General features: G+C 39.9%; 1 protein-coding gene across 3 annotated transcripts in view; it reads right to left on the bottom strand.

Annotated features, from left to right (window-relative positions):
- The window catches only part of AFTPH (aftiphilin), a 43,950-nt gene extending 21,039 nt beyond the window's left edge, over positions 1–22,911 (bottom strand). For 2 of the 3 annotated variants that reach the window (XM_027663067.1, XM_027663069.1), the window contains exons 1-4: positions 22,722–22,911; positions 10,669–12,457; positions 785–936; positions 170–296 (exon numbers count right to left, since the gene is read on the bottom strand). In XM_027663067.1, the coding sequence (XP_027518868.1) occupies positions 170–296; positions 785–936; positions 10,669–12,426 (2,037 nt within the window). In that variant the 5' untranslated portion in view covers positions 12,427–12,457; positions 22,722–22,911. The remainder of the gene's footprint in view (positions 1–169; positions 297–784; positions 937–10,668; positions 12,458–22,721) is intronic. The other variant, XM_027663068.1, reaches the window with a different exon arrangement.
- Positions 22,912–22,995: the final 84 nt, after the last annotated feature.

Here is a 22,995-nt window from a genome sequence, read left to right as displayed (position 1 = left end):
TTAATATTAATAGGGCTTACAAAAAGTTGTCAGATGGTCTGTCATGAAAAGCCACGTTGAGTGCAGCCATGCAATTAGGTGACAAGCATTCATACAAATCAACTTCCACCTGATCCTACATTTAAAGCAGCTTTGTTATTTAGAAAGCCAATTTTACTGACAGACTCACAATATTTCTTGTGTCGATTCCCAAGGAGCACAAAAGCTTTTTGTTGCTGTGGGAGCCACCCCACTGGTATCTCAGTCCATATGCATCGTGGATATCCTGGAGCTCCGTCCACACGTCCGTCAGTTCCCTGCACAACCCATCATAAGTCAAGTTATCAACCGGAAAAACAGCCTGGCAGCCTTGAATATTTATTCTAGGTTTTAATGTAAGTGACTTATTATATATTCCAATTAAACTTATGCCCAAACCCCACACCCAAGGGAACTGCACAGTGTTCTCATTCTATTACAGTTCAGACTTCCTACTGGAAAATGGTGTCCACAGCAGACAGGACAAAACCTACTTAAGACTACATCATCACATAAATAAATAAAGTAATTTATAGCAAGTGTAACTAATAAGACATATTCTGATTAATTCAGAGGCATCACTGAAAAGATGATATGCTGCTAAGTTGCTAAGTGAACTACTCCTGTCATGTGTAGTCACTAAAAACAAGCATTCTGATAGATAGCTAATTTTTGCTCAATAGCTTCTCAAATGCTTGAAGCAAACACCTGAGTTTGAATTACATGTTTAAGTTCATTTTAAGTTCATTGCATTGTAGGTTCTTACTCAGTATTTGCTAAGGTCTCCTCAGTTGTCATCTGCTTTTCACCTGCTTCCAACAAATGATTCAAGGAACTTATTTCTTCTTCAATTTCAAGAACAGGCATGGAAGGAAAACAGACTTCAAATATTCGTTCCAGGCGACTTAGCAATGTTGTCTATATCAAAGAGAAAATATTTGTCAAGTTATGTTAACTGCTTTAAAGATAATAAGTCCAAAATTATAACAATAAGACAGAAAACAATACGTAGCTAACACAAGGTTTCACTTACCACGAAATATTAACTGTCAGAGGACCACAAGACTTTTAAAGCACCAAATACAGGCTTTCAGCTACAAAGAAACAGTAAGGAACGTACCCTCTGCAAAGTGAGTTCTTACAGAAGAGTCCAGATCTGGTCTTACCAGAGTCAGTCTGTTATAAATTAGTAGAAAATGTGTGCAACAAGAATTACACTATGTAAGGACAAGGTCTCAGCAATATAAACAGCACATATTGGTACTAATGGTTTCCAGGCATTTTAATTCCACAGCACGCACTGGGCCTTGGCAGATGGAATTGGTACAAAAAATAAAAAGGAATCAAACTCCTACCCCCCCCCCAAAAACCAACAAAAAAAACCCCCCCCCCCTTTTTTTTTTTGACAAGCATACTATGCTTTCTTCTTTTTAAGTTCCTCCTTTACATTTTTCTCTCTTCTCTCTGTTGTATTTCCATATAGACAAAATTTCAACTTCTTAGAGGTCTAGGAACTGACTCAGACATCAGATGTACCACTGATAGGGAATATATTTCTTTTCCCCAGTTCAACTATTAAAAATAGGTAACCATCAAGCTCTTAATATTTAATAAAACACCAGTTGCAAGGTATGCTCATAAAAATGGAATTAAAGCCCTTTTTAATGTACTAATTTTTCACCACAAACACCTGAATCTCTTTTCTTGCTAAAAAAAGGAGGCACAAGCCTGGCAATAAGAGCAGCATTTCTATCTTTCCAGTTTAGAGCTCCTCAACAAACACTTCCCCAGTGCTCTGCTGCAACACACACACAGGGCAGCGTCCAGCAGCTCCAACACCTGCTTTTCCACTGGGGAAATGGAAACGAAACCGAGTAGGCGGAAATCCCAGGGGCATCCCACGGTGAGTGCTGTTATAGCTATGCCAGCAGAGCCCTCCTGTGGAGACACAGCATATTCCAGCAACAATGTTGAATTCACACACACAAACCTCCAAACAGAGGGGGGTTTGTTACAATGATTTGAAGTTCAGAGAAGGCTGTAGGAGGAAGTCAGACCGATCAGCACAGTTGAGACAAATCTTTACGCACCAAAATACCTGCGGCACAATTCCAATAGTTAAACAACATTTCTCATTTGAATTTTAAGCTGAAAATTTGTCTTGTCTCTTGTCTCAATTAAGCAACTCACTGACCAGGTACATCAGCAAACACAACAGAGGAAAACACCATGTTATCAGAATGTCTGGATTCTGTATAGGAGTCTGGATGACGAGTCAGGAACTGGGAGTTGAGTCTGTCCAGACTATTCTCTCTATTCAGCCACTAACTGCAAAAAGCAGGAGAATGAATTGGCTTAGAACATCAACTCTTCAGCTTTACTACCTGTGAAAGAAACTCCTAACAAGGACAGCCACCAGGTACAGTCATTTGCAAAGCATCCTGTCAAAATGCACAAAGGATCTGAATTCAGAGCTTACCTGACTCACCCCCCCTTTTTTTTTTTTCATTTCTTCTTCATTACCTCACTGAGATATTCCGACCATAATGAGCCATGTTCTACAGTATGTAATTTTCCTTTTAATTGCCTCTTGATGCCAATCATCCTGGCAATACAGTAAGTTACAACATTTGTGAGCTGTTTTGTGTTTGTTGACCAGAACAAACACAAAACAGACACTAACTTAAATTTTTTGGAAGCAAAACTAGACAGTATTCCAGACTCTAGGCTAATGCTCCAGCACACAAAAGCATACTCTACTTCAGTTTTAAAACTGAACTTTGCCTACAATATATATCTTGGCCTTATTTTAAATCAAGAGGTGATGGTTACTTCATTTCTGTAATACAGCAAGAGTACATACCCCCAGAGAAAAGAAAAAGGCAGCTGAAAGGCACTGGATTATGGAAACAGCACATTTGTGAACATGGTCGTGACCAAAAATATGCTCACTTAGATAATGAAAGAAGTAACAGAAAGTCTCTAAGAACCAAGCAGCATCTCAGTCAGCACCCTGTTTCAAATTTGAGCTTAAGAATGGAGCTAAAATTTCAGGAGCAGTTTAACTATAGCATTCTTTACACTTGCTGTCATCTTTTCTACATTTCCAGAAATGCTTAGCCCTTGTTCCTATACGACAAAGAACTGTTTCCATAGCAAACCAGAGTAATTAATTCTGTGTGTGCAAATGCACACAGGGATGAGTGCACAAACACACATCTCTGGGCAGTGCCAATGTCATTAATGGAAGCAGCTGAACTTGTCCTCCTAATTGGTAATGAAATTCTGTGGCCAAAGCTTCCAGGTATAAAGGACATTACCAAGGTTTTAAAGTTAGTGCAAATGTCCACCTCCTACAAACCTTAATCTACTGTTTGCATAAATCAGACTAAGAAAATACTACTTTGTATGACAAAAGTAATGTCATGTCTGTCTTCAGGAAAAAAAAAAGCAGAAAAAGAGAACTTTTATCCACTTTTCATGTCACTAAAAGCATTTGATACCCAAGTGTTCTGCAGAACCACTTCAGAAGAATAATTCTTAAAGGGACTTGCTGAAGATGTGAACAAAGGCTCGAGCTGCCATTAAACATTAGCTGTGATCCTCCAAACAGTGATAAATTCAAAGCCCCACAGTTTCTATGACTGCATAGAAGTTTTTTGGTAGACTCTTTAAATATGTGGTAATCACCACCAGAACCAATCAAAATATCACAGATGTAACAGACTTTAAAATAAGAACAACCACAGAATTAGAATTTATGTCCTTGGCAATTATATAGGGGGCAAGATCCAGCCCTCAGAGCTGAAAACCTAAAAGTCTTGGTTTATAGAATTTGTTTTTCTCTTCTTTTCCACCACAAGACTGTAGAATTGATGAATTCCTCCAACACAGCAAATCTGCACTGACCACCCAGCACACCAAACCCTCCACCCTCCTCCACATGAACTCAACAGTGACAGGTCACTGCCTTTCTTCAGAGCTATGAAAAGAGCAAATATTACAACTTGCCATAAAGACAACACACTTGAGCCCCACTACGGAAACAGTTGATTTCAGTTTTCACCACCTGACTGCTGTAAAGCTTCTCTGGGTGAAGTTTCAGGGAACTCTGTGAACAAGAGCAGGAAAAAAACCAGTCTTGCTTCTCTCTATGACTCCAATCACATATGAACTACAGAGCAGACATGAAGAGCTCATCCAGTGAACTCCTCTTCCCGATGGAAGATGAAGAGTTGAGTGGCACTTTGTCCTTCCTCCCTCCCCTCTTTTCACTGGAGGGCACAGCCCACTTCTCAACACAATGGTTTTTTTTTCCCCTTAGGAAATCCCTTACAGCTCACAGCATCTCTGCTCTGGCAGCCTTCAGAGGTGTTTTAAGAAGGGAAGAGCCAAAAGCAGAGCATGCCTTCAGCCCTCCTTATCCTCCTGCCAGGAAATGAGGCCATAGAGGAAGCAACACCAGCTCTGGGCTGTTTCCATCTGTCAAACACAAAACTGGAAGACCCAAGAAATGAAACCAGTGTAGCAGTTAAATTACTGAGTATATTCAGATATTCAAGCTTATATGAAATGTAATAAAAGAAAAACATAAAAGAGACAGTAATGAGCATATAAAGGATCCAAGATGCTAAATGCATAATTAGGAATGGAATAAAGTTCATATGGACATCACTGGCTTCTAGTTAGAACTCAGAAGCTGACTGAAGACTCTCAAAAAATGATAGAACAAAGCTCCTGGGCCAGAGGCCAAGAAAAGAAACTGAATAACCAGAAAGATTTTATTTATTTTAAATTGTGAACCCACTGCTCTGCAATGTCTAGCACAGGTATTTATGACCATTTAAACAAAATAAAGTAGTGGTGAAACAAGAAACTCCCTTTGCTGGGTTTTCTAACAACCAAACCCTATTTTCCAGCAGCACATTTGCCTGTGAGGAACTAACTTTCTTCATCCTCCTGTACCTTCATCATATGTGTGTGGGGGAGTTGGGTGTCTTGGGATTGTTTGTTTGGTTTTCATTGGGGTTTTTTGAGGGTTTTTTTTGAGAGGGTTTGGGGATTTTTTAAAAAAAGTTAGACTACATGACCACACATAAGTCAAGGGAGCTGAAAAACTTATGCAACTCACCATGGGGAACACACCAATCAGCTTCAGTGGGTCTCAAAAGTTTCTGGACTCAGCATTAAACAGCTAAACAGATAACTAAACACAATAAGCAAACAAACAAATCACTAAGTACTTAGTTACAGGGGGGTAGTTTTTTCTTTGAAAGGGTTTATGGACTACTTAAACCATGAATCCATTTCCCTTTCACATAGCAACAATTTATTTCTTTGTCTGATGTGCAGGCTCTGCCTAGCAAAGGGAACACCTCCTCAAAAGCAGTGAGGGAACAGCTGCAGGCAGAAAAACTCCTGAGTAAAAAAGACAAGCAAAGCTTACAAAGAACACTACCTAACTTCTCATGACTTAAATGTGAAGGCTTTTCTCCTGAAAAGCAGGTAAATAATAGGTGGTGCCACAAATTTCTTAGATGCAAAAAATTGAACTGTGGTATTTTTCTTAGCAGAGGAAATTCATAATGAAAATACTTGTCCTAAACTGAGATTTGCAACCCAGGAAAAGGATGCCACGAGAACTAAAAACTCTCACCAATGTGAAATGAAGATTCAGGGTTTTTTACAATAATTTAAAGAATTAAAGGAGGCAATCTCAGTCCTAAATATCCCAAATCCCTTTTTAAAGAGTAACTATAAAAGTTGTGAGATCAGCTGCAAAGCAAATCTGAAAATTTAGTAGCTTGAGAAAAAAAGAACATGAGTTCTGTCCTCTCTTTACTGATTGATACAGGAGAGTTGTAAAGCACAGGGAAGTTCAGGGTAGAAGTATGAAGCTGTCTCCCTCCTTTTTGCTGGAAGCATTGACCATTTATTCTCCCTCAGCTGAAGAATGCAGCAAATCCTGCACCTGCCATGCCAGCAAAGTGAAGTTTAACAGTTATTTATCGTGACTACATAAAACTTACTGACCATTTCAGTTTGCCATGTTGTTATTATCTACTGGTGTTGTACTAACTTCTCAGGCTCTGAGAGGAAGTACAGCAGATGACACTTAAGTTTACAAAATGGGGAATAATTTTGTCCTGTGATATACAAACAATAGTAATGCTAAAACAAACCCCTCTCAAACTATTTTCTTTTGTAAGATTCCCCCTTAGCCAGCCTATTCTGAAAAACAGCAGTTATGGGCTACTTTTAATAGTCTGATTTTTATTGCTGTTCAGCTGCACATGCTTAAGAAACTTAAGAAACCCAAACCTTTCCAGAAAGATATATTTACACTGTAAATTGCTACCCAACTGCCTGAACATAATTTAGCCAACACTACTTTAATTTACCTTAGTGAACTGGGAGGGCTGAAGCCTTTATGGTCATAATTACTTTTTCCCAAAAGGATGATCACTGCCCAAGACAAAGTACACTCCAAGTGACAGTGATCCAGGGTTTTTCTTTGTCTTGCTGCATATGTGTGGCTTAGTAACTGTGCATCGCCCACACTGATTCATCTGAAGAGGCAGAGCCCGTGAGCACAGGCTCTCTAATCAGTGGAGAATCTTAAAGCCCACTTGGAGGACTGTTCACATTTTCCTTTATCCCTTTCCAGGATTCCTTAACTCTCGGCTAAATCAGGTAAAGACTTTTGGCCTCCCAACCAAGCCACTGTTTGGCTCTTCTTCCTCCAGAGATGCCTGTGCTCCTCGAACACAGCCAGGCACAGCCGTATTCCCCACCCACACGATTACCATGGATTATAACTGCTCTTGTGCTTCACTGCTCAAGTCCTATATATATATTCTTAATGCAGCAGAGTAACCCCCTCAGCTGACTAATGTTCAGCACTATCTCATGGACAAAGCAGTGCTACGAGCCTTCCATCCCTTATAAACATAACTCAGTAGTGTGCAGTATGACCACTTAAAGGGACTAATGGCTATGGTACAGTGCAGGGACTTGTTAAGTCAGCCAGTTCACCCACAGATACACCCTAAATCTTTGTGTTAGTGAACACAAAGGCACATCTCTGTCTAAAGCAAAGTGCAGCTCAACGAAACCAAGCACTACACATTTTCAGCTGCAGACATGAAATGGATTAAGGTATACAGCAGCATTAATATGGGCTCAATTAATAGCCTCTGTATCTGTGTCCATTAGCCTTTGACACTGGAACCTTTTCTAAGGGGTCACAAATTCTTTCAGCAGGTTTAACTGAAAACACCAAGCCCTTTCTCTCCTCCCCTCTACACAGCACTGCTGAATAGAAAAGGTCAGCATGTTACAAATCCTGCACTGCAGACTGTGTGCAGGATTCAGAGCCTGAGACCAAAGGCAATGAAAAAAAGGCACAGTGATCTTTTTGCCACTACGTGTCACTATTTAAGGTCATTTCTGTGACCTTGCCTCAGTGTTGTCTTTGATATTTTCTAATAAAAAAATGGATTATATATTTGAATTGAAGCAAAGTCTATTTTTTAATTAAAGAGTATACCAAATCCAAAATCTTTAAAACAGTTTGCGCAACACACACTGTACAATCAAGACCACATTCAGAAAGCACAAAATTTTGCTGCCATCTCCACATCCAGAATATAAAAATTAAGAAAACAGAAAGGAAAATACACAGAGGCCTTTGGAAAGGAGACTTGAGCTACTGATAAATAACTTTGCTTTCATGCTGCATTCTGGATGGATGAAAATTGCTGTATACACCATTTCCACATTTAAACAGCAATGCTAAGTATACTTTTCAATTTTCTGCCATTGTAAAGAATCCTATCAGGATCATTCTGTTATACACCATTCAAAATTATTTCACTACCACATTACAGTGACTCTCCCAGTCTCATCATCACAGGTCAAGTGTACACAGTATCTTGTAAATGATCTCAGTCCACCCTTAGCCTAAGCTGAGATCTCGATTTTCACATCTATCTCAAGTGTCCAACACATGCAGTATTTCTCCCTTGGACACAGCCTGCTCCCTTTGGGTTGCTACAGCAATTGCTAGTTAGATCTGCCAGCAATACACTGATCTCCTCCTCCCTAACCTTCTTTAGCCAGGGTAGCAGAAAACTTCGTTCATTTACCTCTCGTGAGATTTATTTTGTGTGCGAGTGTTCCTGCCCTTGCATCCAAACAGCTGCAGAACTCAGCTTTAATACATGGCAAACAGAAGACTGGTAAATACTTTAAAATGCTGTATTCTGTGTTTTGACCCCAGTGACATCATCCTAAATGAAAGCAAGGAAGCTGATCAAAATCTGAGTTTAATTTTACTAAGGTTCTGCACCCTGGGACTGTCTGCTGGCTCATGCTGACTCATTAGTTAATCTCAGTGTTTCTAACTGCAATTTAGTAATCTGTGGCTCAATGGATTAAAAACAGAATTACTATTTAATCTTAAAACGAGAATGTTTTTAAGATAAAAAGGTTTTAATAGATCCTTCCAAAACTTTAAGGCACTCAGAGAATACAAAGTACATTTTGAAAAAGTGAAGCTGCTGTTTAAGAGTTAACTGAAAAAAAAAATGTAGCAACTAACTCATATTGCAAGGCTAAGGAAATTATTGCAACAGAGAAAACATGTCCAGCTCAACTTCCTCTCCAGGTTCTTTGTGTAAAACATGGTCACAGTTGTACTTCCTCACTGTCAGGGGATCCAAACAGTCACAATTGACTGCAGCATAAAGAAAGAGAATGAAAAAAAAACATTTAAGTCTTAAAATTTGCTTTACAATCTAATCAACTACTGTATGATTTCTTCTGGATCTTGAGCAAAGAACTTCCGTTTAAACTTTACTTTTATCTTTTGTTAAGGCAGACTTGGGGAGGGGGGAAATTAACTACAGAACCTCTGAAGGTTCTGTTTTTATAAACATCTACATTCAGAAATGCTTTCTATTAAAACTCCATCATAAAATTACACACAATTTTAAAAGAAAATAAATATTTGAAACCTTTAGACTATCCCTTAATAGTGTAATTAACTAGAAAATAAAAGGGATGATTTACTAAAATCATCTCCCCACCCCATTTCTTTGTCAGATTCTGGACAGTCTTTCAAGTGGCAAGAGATACAATTGAGATTAATTGCACTACTGACCTTAGTACTCTCCAATTTTTATGAGTGAATGACTAACAGAATAGGTAACAATAGGTTTGTGCTTTCAAATTAAGAAGTGGACCAACACATTCAGGTGTTGCATAGCAGCAGGGTTTTGCATAGGCACAAAAATCTCTCTGCAGGTTCACTTGGGAGCCTTTTTTTGGCTTGTGAAATCCCTTTGAGATGTGCTGTGTTAGTGTTAGTTAGCAGGAAGTGTAAGGACCTGAGGGTCACAGGTTTTAACGTGACAAGAAACCATTGCTAAGGCCCAAAAGCTTCATTCCATTTGCTGGTGCTGGCAAAGCTCCAGCTGGCACAACCTTCTTCTGAAAAGCCATTTCACCTGTCACTGGGCAGAAACGGGAAGAGGCAGGGCTGCCACCAACCAAGGTCCTGGAAGAAAGGACTTACCTCATTTCCTTTTACTGCCAGAGAAGATCCAAACCTTTCAGACACTTATCACCACTAACACCCTTTACTGCTGGTGCTGCTGCACACTTCTCAAAACACAGAGCATACTCTGAACTACTTATATGGGACGACGTGAATAAAAAGAACTGATGAGAATTCTAAATTCAAACTGTTGTTCTGAATTCTGTAAAAATAATATCAAATACTTGGTAAAAAAAAAAAGTCTATGTATGAACAGGCATAGATCTCAAAAATTACCTGTAAAAAGACTTAGGAAGTAACTAATTAGGAATTAATAAATGCCTATCAACTAAGGCAGAAAACACAGGGGGTGTGGTAAGAAATAAATCTATTTACTTCACCCTCCCTGGAACTCCTAATTAGAAGTAGCAGCAGCTTTAACAAATCACCAATCCTGTATTTCTGATGTTGCTATAATGTGAAGCTTCCCACAATTAATCTATAACAGAGACTTATTTTTAAAGAACTTTTTAATGGTTAACTTCCCAGGAGCTGAAATAACAGGGACAGAACTCCACAGGTTGTGTTTTATCATGCTCTCTGCTCTAAGCAAATGAGTGCAGCTATTTACAAATCAAGTAATCATTTTTAATCGGATTTTGAAAACACAACAGAGAATGGTGAAGAAAAATTTTGGGAACCAGTAATCCCAGCTTCCAGTCACATCACTACTTTATGAAAAGGCAACAGAGCGCCTCCCCAAAAGTAACTAACAATGGAGCAAAGGAAATAACTATCACAGCTCTGAAATGTTCATGCTGGCTTATTCCTTTGATCAATTTTTTTAAAGGATCACATGCAATCCTCAAAACAAATGCATACAAGTTCCAGCACACCCTGTTCGTTTTTCTGCAGGAAGTAACAGGACAAGAGCTGCAAGATCCAAACACAGCATACTATTTCATATCAGCCTGTCTCACACACCACATTAAATCTCTCCTGAAAGACAAACAAGGACTATTCAAATATTTGCTGTATGCAGAAGTAGGAACCAGGAAGGGCTGTATGCACAAGAACAGAACAAGGCCGAGCAAAATCAAGGACACCCTTACCTGAACTGAAGGTGTTAGCTCTTGGGATTGCTTACTGATAGTTCCTTGGGAAGATGCTAAAGCAAAACTGTCAGTCTTGTGTAATACTGGGCCATCACTCCTGGCAGGTGCTTCTGTCCTATGTGACTGCCATGTCTCTTTTCTGTGATGAGATTCACCAGCTTGTTCCTCTCCAAAGGCAGCCCAAGAACAGCTGTCCCTTTGTTCATCCTCAAAAGCATTCCAGTCCGTAGCCTGGTTACAACCTGCTGAACTGAAGTCCGCAAAGTCGTCAGAGTCCTGGAAAGCAACACTCTCATCTTGAGGTTTTGGCACTGAATCAAAGTCTCCAAATTCACTATCATCACCATTTTCTACCTCAGTAGTATGCTGGAAGTCTAAGCCAGAAGTTTTACTGGTAGTATCACATTCTAAAGTGTCAGCAGCCTGCTTTAGTTCAGCTTGATCCAAACTTGCTGGCTGCTGAGAAACAGTACTTGTGTCCCTGAATTCACCAAATTCAACATTAGGTTTGCTAATATGTGCAGGCTGTTCAGCAGTTCTTTCCAAATCTAGATCATTTATTGATTCTTGAGCATTCCTGAAGGTGGGAGACACACTGCTGACTGAACCAAAGTCACCAAAAACATCTTCATGTGTGTCACTGCAAGCTTCAACTTCAGTACTACTTCCACCATTCTTAAGATCTTCAGAATCACCCGATTTTTCTCCTGCAGGATCACAGCTTAGGCTTTGGATCTTATCAACCTTGATGTCTGCTGCTTCTGAAGAACCATCAGGCCTATGAAAATCTTTGCCATTCTCTGTGCGACGTTGTCTTCTCCTCCCACTGTGCTCTCCATTTTCAGTAGTGCATATTGAACTTCCAGTTGTTTGAGACGTACTAGAAACAGCAAATTCATCATCTTCCAGTGCTGAGGGACCCTGCTCACAACTCGCTTCTGAAATGCAAACCTCTTCTTCAGTACAAGTTACTCTGTTTATTCTGTTGTTCTCCTGAACGCTCAGTGAGTCTCTTTCACTAAGAACACTGCATATTGTAGGCCCCGTTCCCTCTAAATGGATTGGGTTTTTGTTTGAGAATGTTGCAAAATCTGCAAAGTCTTCACCTGAGCTAGGCATTGAGTTCAAATTTTGCTCAGTACTACGGGTGCTAACAGTTTTCAGTCCCTTTGAATCACCAATACTGTCTAGATCTTCTGTTCCCTGAGGATTTACAGGGTCTGATGCTGCAAATCCGTTTGTTAGAATCTCTAGACATGGAAGTTTCTCACCATTACAAGCATCTATTTGCTCATCCTGGCTCTCAACTGTTACACCAGTTCTAACCGGACGAGAAGAAAAACCCTCCGATTTTCCAGTGTTGTCTCTTTGTTCCCCCCTTCTGTTTACATCTTCTAAAGCAGTACCTGAAGTTCTAAGCTTAGATTTTTCTTTGATAGTACTAGTAGCTGACATATCAGAAAGTTCCTTAGCACGAGCAGGAAGCTCTGCAGCGCAGTCTTTAACATTTTTAACAGATGTGAAAGTTGCAATGCCAGCTACGTTGTCGGAATAATCGTGAAGCGGGATGAAGTGGTTCGTGGGTATAAACTCTTCCTTTGGATGACTGTAGTCAGGTGCATCAAAATCAGCAAAAGCCACACCAGCAGTGCTCACACCAGAAAACCCTCCAAATTCATCTTCATCGTCATCATCGGCCCCGTTGTCCAGCGGTGGAGGGGATGAGGAGTACATTCGAATAATGTCTGGTTCCATCGTTTAGTTCTGCTTCAACCTTACTGTATTTCTGTAACAGGGAAAAACAGAAGTATATCAGAATTTGGACAGCTTTGGTATTCTTAGACACTTTATTTTTACAGTTTCGTGCCTTATTTTAAAAGTGTGAGTATAGGTCAATGTCTGTACTGGATATCTGAAAGAAACACTCCCCAAATCCACTTGTTTTAGAAGGCACAGGGACTGTTCAAGGCTCTTCTAAACTACTATATGAGCCAATTCTCAGCTGGTAGGGCTGAAATCATTGTCTTGATCTGTTGTGCAACACAATTAAACTCAGTTTTAATTCATCAGTCCTGCTGCCCTATTGTTTAAGTTTCTTTCTACCAATTCACTGGTAGCTGTGCTGTCCCCACAGCTGCTGCCACCAGCCTGCTTCTGTCTTAGGAACCAGTTGAGAGATGCCATTATGAACACCAGTAAAGCCTAGAGCCAAACACACTTCATCAAAGCTTATTCTCAAAAGGAGAACTGAGCACAATTATACATAAAATATTTAAACACAAATCACCAAATCACAGAGGAAAAAGGAAAAAAAGAAGAAAGTATTCCCATGGCCTAGATAGAAACAGATTAAGGACTCCCTTAACATTGTAAACCACTACAGGAACAAGCAAGATGTTTATGGAAAATTTTCTTTCCTAAAGAATGATCTGACTTCTTCAATGTTGTGTACAATTAATGAAACACTAACTACTAGTAGGTATAGGCCCACAACTGCACATATCACTGAACTAGTTCATACCTTAAAACCCTTAAAGGGAGAGCTACGACCAAGCTCTTTCCATTTCAAAAAAACTTGTCATGAATGAGCTGTAACAACACACTGAGCCTTATCTACAGAAAAAGAGTGGAAACAGCCTATACACATTAGCAAATATTTTAATTTCTAACCACCAGAATAAGCACAGACTTTACAATACCATGTCTGAAACACAGGTAAACCATGATCCTTAAGTCCGGCATCTTCAGCAAATGACTTTGTGAACACACCTTAAGAGCAGCATACAAAGGGTAAAAGAACAACAAATGAAGCTCTGCAGTTCTTCTTGAGCACAAAATACCAAGCACTTGAGCCAAACAACTCTGGATATTTGCCAGGAAACTCTGGTGTCCTTAAGGTGACTAACAACATACCTACAATTTCTTTTTAAAAGGGTATTTTGCGGTTCCAAAAGAACTTCATGCTTATCAGATGAAACCCTGAAGTAATTTGTAACATAACATGCAAACTGAAGAGAACTGCAAAGGAATTTTGTTTAGAATAAAGCCTAAGTTGTCAACAAGCTCCCACATAGGCTTACTCAGCACCAGCTGCTCAACAAGGTATTTGAGAGAAGAGCTTCGCTCGCTTATCTGAGAGGCCTCATCTCCCAAGAGCACTTTCCCTTCTACATCATGGTCTAGCAATTGCTGTTTAATGTCCTGCATGGAGATAAAGATCCTTCTCAAGATGTTTGCAGAAGTGTGACTTTATGTTCACAGACAGATTACTCCAATCTGTTTCCGAGCTTCTGGGGTTTCACTTCACTAAATACCATAACAGCATTTCGTCTTTGTCACTATCACAGCAGTAATTCCTTCTTTATATCCAAATTTACTGAAGTCAACCATCAACATCGGGATTAAACACCCAGTATATCCAGACTACAGTTGCTTTCTGAATGTTTCACTGCAGAAGCAGATCCACAGGCTGTGCACAAAGATATGCCCTGGGAGGTGGAAGTGCTCTATTGGCTCTTTTGTAGAAAAGAGACCAGTCTGGTAGATATTGGTTCATATTTTCTGTGCCCATCTTAAGGCCCCTTATCTCAGGGATAGCACTACTTAAAGTTATAGGGGAGCTGGTTGACCAGTGAGTGGCATTGTGTCTGGAATTCATGGCTACTGGGATCATCAATCAACAGCTTTTTAGTAACAAGACACATTCAGGAGAAAGAACAGAAAATTGCATCAATGGGACTCACTCTCCCCACCTTCAGTTCCTGGAAAGGGAAGGGATGGGTTTATTTGGCTATAACAAAACATCCCTTGTATTTAAATTTGAATCTCCCGTTGAATCTCAGTAGGCAATAGCATAAATTTATTATTAAACTTTCTGAAATTTAGTAAGAGCTGTTACACCTATTTGAAAATTCAGTTGACAGAATATTTATCATATCCCATGTGACAAAAACTGAAGAGATGGTAAAGGCAAGAAACTAGTTCTTGAAACAAACAAAATAATACTCAACATTTCTCCAAGGACAGCCCAAGTTAAAGCTAGGAAGCTAACACATTTGGTTTTGAAACCAAGATTTCTGAAGTCCATGAGACCCATTCTTGAAGCTTTTAGTGCAGTGTAAGAAATAAAGACATAAGCTCAACACCAAAGTATTATAATATATTATATATATACAAAAAGCAGAAAACAGAAGCAATCTTAAATTTGTTTCTAACTGGCAAATACATAAACTTACAGCCCCGTACACAGACAATGACATCAAAGTATAGTTTTGCTGGTTCAGTAATAAAACAAATCCACATTGTATTCCTACAGCATAAAGTTTTTCTACAATTCTTGGAAAGTACTTTGATCAGCTGCAATTCTTTTGTTTGGCTAAAAGACAACACCAGCTCAGTGGTCTCCACACAATAGCACAGCTTTTTGGATAGGAATTAGATGCAGGAGGATGCTGATGAGCCTCTTAATTTATGCATCAATAGCCCAGCATTACTTAAACTAAATTAAAAAATGGCAGTCATCATGACTCAGACTAAGCAACTAAACCTAAGGGTTTTTCTTGTATCCCAAAGACATATCCCAACACTGTGAATCAGAAGCCTTGGAAAACGCCTCTGAACTTTCCCATTGAAAGAAAAATTTGACTGTATGGTTCACCAAAAAGCATGTGTGTTTGAAGTCTTTGCAGACTTATAGGCTTGTCTAAGTTGGTTTTCACTCGAGTTATTTGAAATATCACATTTAGGTCTGTATTAGTAACTACTCTACCACCTGACATCAGAGGATCTCATACAAGAAATAATAATAAAAAAAAAATTCTTACCCTACACTGGCCATACATCCATACACTATCCATCATGACAACCCTACCCATTTATTTGCTGGCCATTTACTGTGTATTTTAACCTCAGCCAAAAATAAACGGTAAGAGAGTTGAGAAAATCCTTAGAAGCAAGGATGATCTAAAATAACCCCAATGTGCAGTTTCAGAAAACAAACTGAATAATGTGAGAGCAGCAAGCACCACAATCAAAGGGATTTTACCTGTAAGACTCCTTTTCTTTCCAGTTATCATAAAAAAAAGGGAGACAAGGAACAAGAATAATAAGGACAAGCACAGGACAAAGATAACTGATAGAGACTGCATGGGGGCTGAAGCAGCCTGACAAAGCCCAACTGAACATGTAGGAAGATCTCTGACCATTTAAAATTTTTCTCTCCTGCAACTTCTGCCATACAGCAGAAGAAACTTCCTTCAATTTTTCATTTCAAAGCACTTTTAAGAGATCACAGGGATCATTTACACAGCAGCAGTCCAACAGCACAATGCTCCAGATATGTTTCAGTAACAGTTGCCAAAACAGGATCTGCAAGGAACATTAATTGTGCATTTAAAAATCTGATCATAGGTTTGAAAGTCTGCTAAGTGTTTAATCAGTTTAACCACAAGAATCAACTTATAACCAATTGTTTGGACCTGTGTATATTTTTCTTTAAATGTCAACTATTTCCACTTATGTTACAGCTGCATTTTAAAAGCCAAACATGAAGAGCTCCAAAATGTATGAACCTGAATTAGAAATGAGTGTAAGGTTGCTAGGTTAACACAATTTAATTGTTGTTTATAGAACTCAAACATACTCAAACTGTAAGAGAAGGAAAAAAAGTCATACTAGTATTCCCCCTCCTCTTGAGTAATTAGTGATAAATTTATAAGCTGTGCATAATCCCAAATCTCCTCACAATATAAAACAGCATGGGAATTTTATAGCCTTAATGTAGTTTTCTTCAGAAAGAATTTAATTATAGTCCCCTTTCTCAACTACCAAAATTGTTCTATCTGCCAACTATAAACAAAATTTGTTATCAAACTCGAATTCAAATTTTTTATTTGAAACAATAGCATAGTGAAAACCCACAGGTCTGACAGAACAACGACTTTGTTCCTTAATTCATTTAGTTAATCCCTGCTTTGTCTGGAACCTCAAACAGAGCTGGAACAGTGGCTTCATCTTTTGTAGTACTTTATACCCAGCTCAGACATTCTTGGTCAAGATATTAGGCTATATAATTTTTTAAACCTGGTATTTCAAGTGATGAATGCAAAACATGGTTTAACCCAAAGTAGAATTTGAACAAATCTATGACCAATAATGTGGATTATTTATCTTCCCCGTAGTTTTCAGGGAACTGGCTCCCAAATTTAAAAGTCAGCTATGAAGTTCACATGTACTTATTGCACTTATCTGTTAATTTAAACATTCTTGGAACATGTACTTTTTAAACAACTGGAAACCACCAATTTTTCAGCATGCTATATAGTAAGGACTCCTATTTGAAGGAAATGACAACAGTTTTTACTTACATAACAGAGCACAACATACATAACTTCTGTGATTTCTAATATGCAACATCTCAGGTTTCTGGCATCAAACCTTACACCCTGAGGTGAAGAATCTGGCACAGTTAAAGTGTTCATGTTTAGAGTGGATTACTTTAGTCACCATTACAGATTTATGTTGACAAGGGTCAGCAACACTTGCAGATCTCAGGAGTTTACTATTAGACTGAAGATGGATTTCCATCAATTGCTCATGACATGCAGTTGTCCCAGCAGTTTCAAAAAAAAAAAATTATTAAAGAATTGTATTCTCTTTCAGGTGCCGTTTTCTGCCTTTCTGTCTTTTTACCTATTTGTTTGTTGTTTTTTTTTAAACTGGAAACACTAGTTAACTTCTTGTGTCCGTGTGTCTCTTTGCATTCACACTCTAATGTTCATTATGAAGGAATTTCTCAAACAAATTTCAATACCATTAATAGAGACCACTGTTAAAAGTCACTATAAGTGCAATCCACCAACATACTTATCAGTATATACTGACATTTTATTCAAAAGAAAAAAAATTGCTGATTAATTTATTAAGATTCAATTTTGATACTGCAGCCTCTGGTTCAAACCATTTTTCTCAAGTCACAAGCATTTAAGAATGTAACTCAGGTTAGTTTAAAACACTCAAAAGAAGAGAGAAAAGAGAAATCAGTAATGCTAGAAATGAGAAGTAGTTGACTTAAGTTTTGATAGGGCAAGGAATTGGAAAGAGGAAATGCATACTCTTCTTTTATGGTCACTAACTAGGTTTCCAAAACATTTACAATGAAGCCAGAGTATCCTATTATTTGTTTGCAGTAAATAGGGAACAATATCTGCTTTCCTCATACACAGACCACATCCTTGTTCACTATCTTTTTACAGAGTAATAGTAACAGTCTAACAAAGACATGGCAGCAGAGGGAACAATGTAATGACACCACACAAAAGCAGGTATAAATAGTTCCTTTGCTGCCTATCTTCTAGGGCAAAACCTGAAACAGCAACTTTGGCTCTTACATAAGACCTAAAAGATCAGGAAGCCACAAAGAGTGTCTCTAAAGAAATACATGAGGCATGTAAATTCAAAGGAAGAAACCCCTTGTAGAGCAGAATGTTTCCTTTACCTTAAGAGGAAGCCAGGCAATGAGTAACCTCTCATTGCCCCAGTAACCTCTCAGCTGTGGATTATTCTGAAAACAAAGCTGAGTTAAGCAACCCATCACCTTAAAGCACACAGAAAACACAATAATCAAAAATGGCACCATCAAGATCTCCATGACAGAAATGTCAACATTACTGAAACACCCTACAGTAAAAGCCTTGCAATGGCAAGAGATGGATTCAAGTCATCAGCTGCCAGCATCTGATCTTTCCAAGAACATTTAACTCTTACTGCAAGGGAGTTCCTCAAGCAGATGCCAAAAATACCACAGCAAGGACCAGATTGGAACTTATCACAGCACAATGTTGGCTTCCAGTAGGAAAAGCTGTCCTCTTCTGTTATCACTCTGCCTTTTCCTTGGCTTATGAACAAAGGAAAACATATTCACACAGTCCTTCTGCACCTGAGAACCTATTTCTAGAATGGTGGTTGTAAACAAAGAGAGTCTGTCTGCTAAAACAGCATTTCTACAACCCAAATCCACTCTAGAGGGAGAGCCTCTGTCCAGGCTAAAGTCAATATGTTCTTACATTGGTTTAATGAGCTTACTTTTATTTTTGGAATTAGTTACCAGCAAACAAAATACAGCAAGAAAATGTTTACTTCATAAAGCCTCCAAGAAATCAATGTTTTCGATTTTGAACCTGATGCTGTTACAGCCAGGAGGTCCATTACCCAAAGCAGGAGTTTCAGAGCACTCTTCTTTTTCCTTGGACATATACAGGGTTGAAGAAAAAACAATGTTCTCCAGTTTCAGTAAGGCAAACATCTGCAAGCCCTATTTCTCATTACCCAACATTTGGAATTAAATCAATACCACTGTACATCACTGTGGTTTCAACAAACACCGAATATGTGAGACACCTTCATCACAAAGGGTTGTATGTACAACAAACATTAAAGTAACAAAACCTGGGAGGCTGACACCAGGAATCAGGCACTTTTTCCTCCTGTCCTTCTGCCCTCCAGAGGCTGGCACCCCCAGACAGCCCAGCCTAGAAAATATCCAAACCTCTTTGACAGTGCTCCTCTTCCTCTCATAACTGACAGCACAGTGTTAGGTGGCAAAAATGTGGCATTTACACAGATATTGGATATAGCTATCTTCCTTTTAAAGGAATACCTCCTTTTTAGACTATACAAAGAAGCAATCAAACATGTACTTTCAGTAGTTGTGCTGCTTCACTTCTCCCTATTTCATTTTAGCTTAGCTGTGGAATCAGAGGAACATTAGGAAAATATCAATCTAGATGTTGTGCTGATTCATTAGACTCTTTTTTAACCAAGAACAGCATTACTTCCCAAACCTAAAAGACCAGGTTATCTTTGTAAAGTTAATACAAGCAAAAAAAAGTCTCATTTCAAAATCTACTGATGTGCTTTATCAGCTGCAGATGAAGACGCTGCCTTTAGTTAAATCTGTAACCAGACAGTGGAGGAAATGTTGTAAGAACAAGCATATTTTAAAATCCTATAGGCAAACACAACTGGCTGGGAAAGTCAATCAGGTTTAAAATCTGGCTCTGCAGGAATGCAATATTTGTGTCCAATGTAGAGTACACAGCCCTACGACGTGTAAAGACAGATGTCTTAAGTAACACATAGCTGAGATGTTTTCATTCCTATGATTTCTTCAATTCCTTTTAAAACAGGTGGTCAGCTCACTGAGAAAATCTATTTCTGGATGTTACCCTCAAACATGCTGGCTGGGAACCTGTTCTAAATTAAGATAAAAAGATGTTAGATTAAAAAGTATTAGAACTAGATTACCTAAGGTCAACTGTTCCCAGAGACTTATTCACAGAGCAGTGTGTTCTCCACCACATATAAGCCTTTCAAACTTCACACAGACTACAGCAAAGAGTAAATTACAACTGCCCAGAGGTGCACTCTTATGTGAAAGGTTCTCCTATGGTGTGGCAGAGGAAATACAGCTGCACAGGGAGAACAACCACATAGGTCTTCTTTCCATTACTGAGAACTTTCCCTTGTTTTTCAGTGAACAGCCTTACATTATTCATCATTTATCCCACCTACAGACATTACATCATATTAAAAACACAATACAGGCGGGACACCTAATACTCCGAAGAATAAAATCTACTTTTCATCACTTTTCAAAAGACACATGAACTCAAGGTTTCACATTTCCTTCGCCCTGGTACCAACTTTCAAACATACTAAGGTGATGACAGGATTTGCCCTTCCTTGTGGCTCTCCCAAAACAATTTGCAAAATCCAAATTATTTGCCTTACAGAAGCAGACTCATTAGATCACCTTGCAAATGGCACCAATACAGAAACACTCCTTGAACTGAAATTAGTTGAAAACTTTAATTGCTAAAGACATCAGCATTAAAGAAAGTCTACTGAAAATGAGACTGTCAGTTTTCAAACAAGGCACGTTTCAAGACTTTTTTGTGTGTGCAATAATAGCAGTTCACACAGTGTGTTTTTTTGCACAAATGAAAAAAACCTCACAGACAAAATTTCTGACACCTGGGAACGAGTAGGATCTAAGCCACTGCTTTTAAGAGGACTATCCAGAAAAGTTCTAAGTATTGTGAATCCTTGTGAAAGGGTTAGTGTGTCACTGTGCTGAAACACTCACAAAGAAGTAGTTTAAGTTGTCAAACAGCAAAATAGCACAGAGAGGAATGAACATTCTGTCAGAAAAGATAATGAGGATCTGAAGGAAGATTATGTCTCTGAGTACAGTGAAAACAACCAGACCAAGCATCAGTTTCTTCATCACTGGGTTTCCAACTGATACCACCACAGAGCTGCAAGGAGAGCTCCATGAATATTTCAAGAGGAAAGGGCAAAGAGTTGACTGAGGTGCATCTAAGCTGTTGTATTATTTCCACCGTTAAAGACAAGTCTTTGCAGAGTACTGAAAGTTTCAGAATATTACTTGATGTAATTAAGATGTTAAAATGCTCAATAAGTTATTAGAGGAATTTTTTCAAGTAGAAATGTAAGATCACATTGCTTTCATCAACAGAATTATTTAACTGTGTATAACTCTAAATTTTACAGCCTATTAAATCCTTTGCTAAACAAAACCGTGATCTGGACAAAACTAAAATACATAAAAGAATAAAAACAAACTGATGCTGAGCTCCTTCAATTGCTTACTTATAAACAAATAAAGGAAGTAAAAGGAAGAGGTCATACTTTCACACTGCCTTAGAAGGTCATACAATGTGCACTTCATGCAAATATCATGTGGAATGAAAACACCATAGCCACATTAGTTTCTCTGCATCACTTCATATTTTTAAGCTTAGAGTCCCATATTTTCACATTTAGGTTACTTTTTCTCACTGATACGACTGTTTCAAAAAACCCACAACGCCTCAGTAGTCACAGCTACTTCACCTCTTCCCCAGGCTCTCACAATTAATGTTGTATTTCTCCAGGTACAGCTCCAACTTCAGGAGGAGGAACCACTACCCAAGCATTAGCTGCCAACTTCTGTGCTGACAACACAACTGAGCATTTTCATGCTTAAAGTAGGCTAATTAGCTTTCCAAGTCTAGTTCATATGTCCAGAGAATAACACAAGGAGGAAATACTTTTAATTTTGTTCAGTCTCCAAGGACCAGTCCAGTTAAAAAGCAGCATCCATCAAACTCACTTTGCCATGGACTCAACAGCTGAAAAATTATTCCTAATGAAGCACGTTGGGCTGTAAACCACGCATGGAAACTAAACTCACAGGACCGACGCAGTGCAGCTCCTGTCAACAATGCTCCTCTACTCACTGTTTATGAACAGATGTTTGCTTAAGGAGCATTAAACTCCTGAAGGTCTCAGTCTCTGTGCTGAAGCTGGGAGGAAGGGGCTGTCACCACCAAGAGGCCAATTTACTGACACCCCGAAGGAATCCCAAGGTTTAACCCTTTTTTTTTTTTAAGGCACTGTCTTCTCTAAGGAAAAAAAAATATTTTGGTTCATCAGGAAGACACTTATAATGGTAAACTCAAGCGTCAAGACCTAATAGGCATTTGAGTAACTACCTCATTTTAGAATAATATTGCTTCTTAAAAAAAAATAAAAATCATCATTATGATGACACACTGAAGCAGAGTTACCTCCAGACGCATTTAGCGACCGACACGCTTTAAAAGAGAAAGCTCGCCAGGAAAAGCCGAGCGCACAGGACAGGTTAACTCACTGTACCACACAGCCCTGATTCCTCTCTCCCTCTCTCAGCTGAACCCCAGGACACCGCGGGGCACCCCGCGCTGGGGCCCCGCCGAAGGACAAAGCCGGGACGAGCCGAGGGAGCGGCCCCTCAGCGAGGGGGGCCCGCGGGGCTCCCCCCTGCTCTGCCCTGCCCTGCCCTGCCCCGCGGGGCCCGGCCCGGCCCCGCCGCCCTCCCCCGGGGGCGAAGGGGAAAAGGACGGCGCTGCCCCGCCAGGCCCCGGCCGCCGCAGCCCCGCCGAGGGGTCCCCGCTGCCCTTTCCCGGCCAGGCCCGGAGCGGACGAGCCGCCCCGTCACCGTCTCTTACCTGCGGGCTGCGCGAGGGGCGGCGGGGCCCGGGCGGGCATGGCTGCGGGCGGGGAGGGGGACAGGGAAGGGAGGGGGACAGGGAAGGAAGGGGAGAGGAGAGGGGGCCGCGGCCGGTTATCTGCGGCCTCCCGCGGCAACCGCCATGGAGGGGGAGCCGCTGTGGGCGACAGGAACCGCGTCGCTGCGGCCCGGCCCCCTCCGGCCGCCGCCTCCTGCCCCGCCACCGCCCCCCGGCCTCCCGGCGCTCCCCGCGCCGCCGCCCCCGCGCCGCG

The sequence above is a fragment of the Corapipo altera genome, unplaced genomic scaffold, assembly GCF_003945725.1.
Source record: "Corapipo altera isolate COAL_440 unplaced genomic scaffold, ASM394572v1 94, whole genome shotgun sequence".
Taxonomy (NCBI): Eukaryota; Metazoa; Chordata; class Aves; order Passeriformes; family Pipridae; genus Corapipo; species Corapipo altera.
The sequence above is the reverse complement of the archived record's forward strand: the minus strand, read 5'-3'. Positions and strand labels throughout refer to the sequence as shown.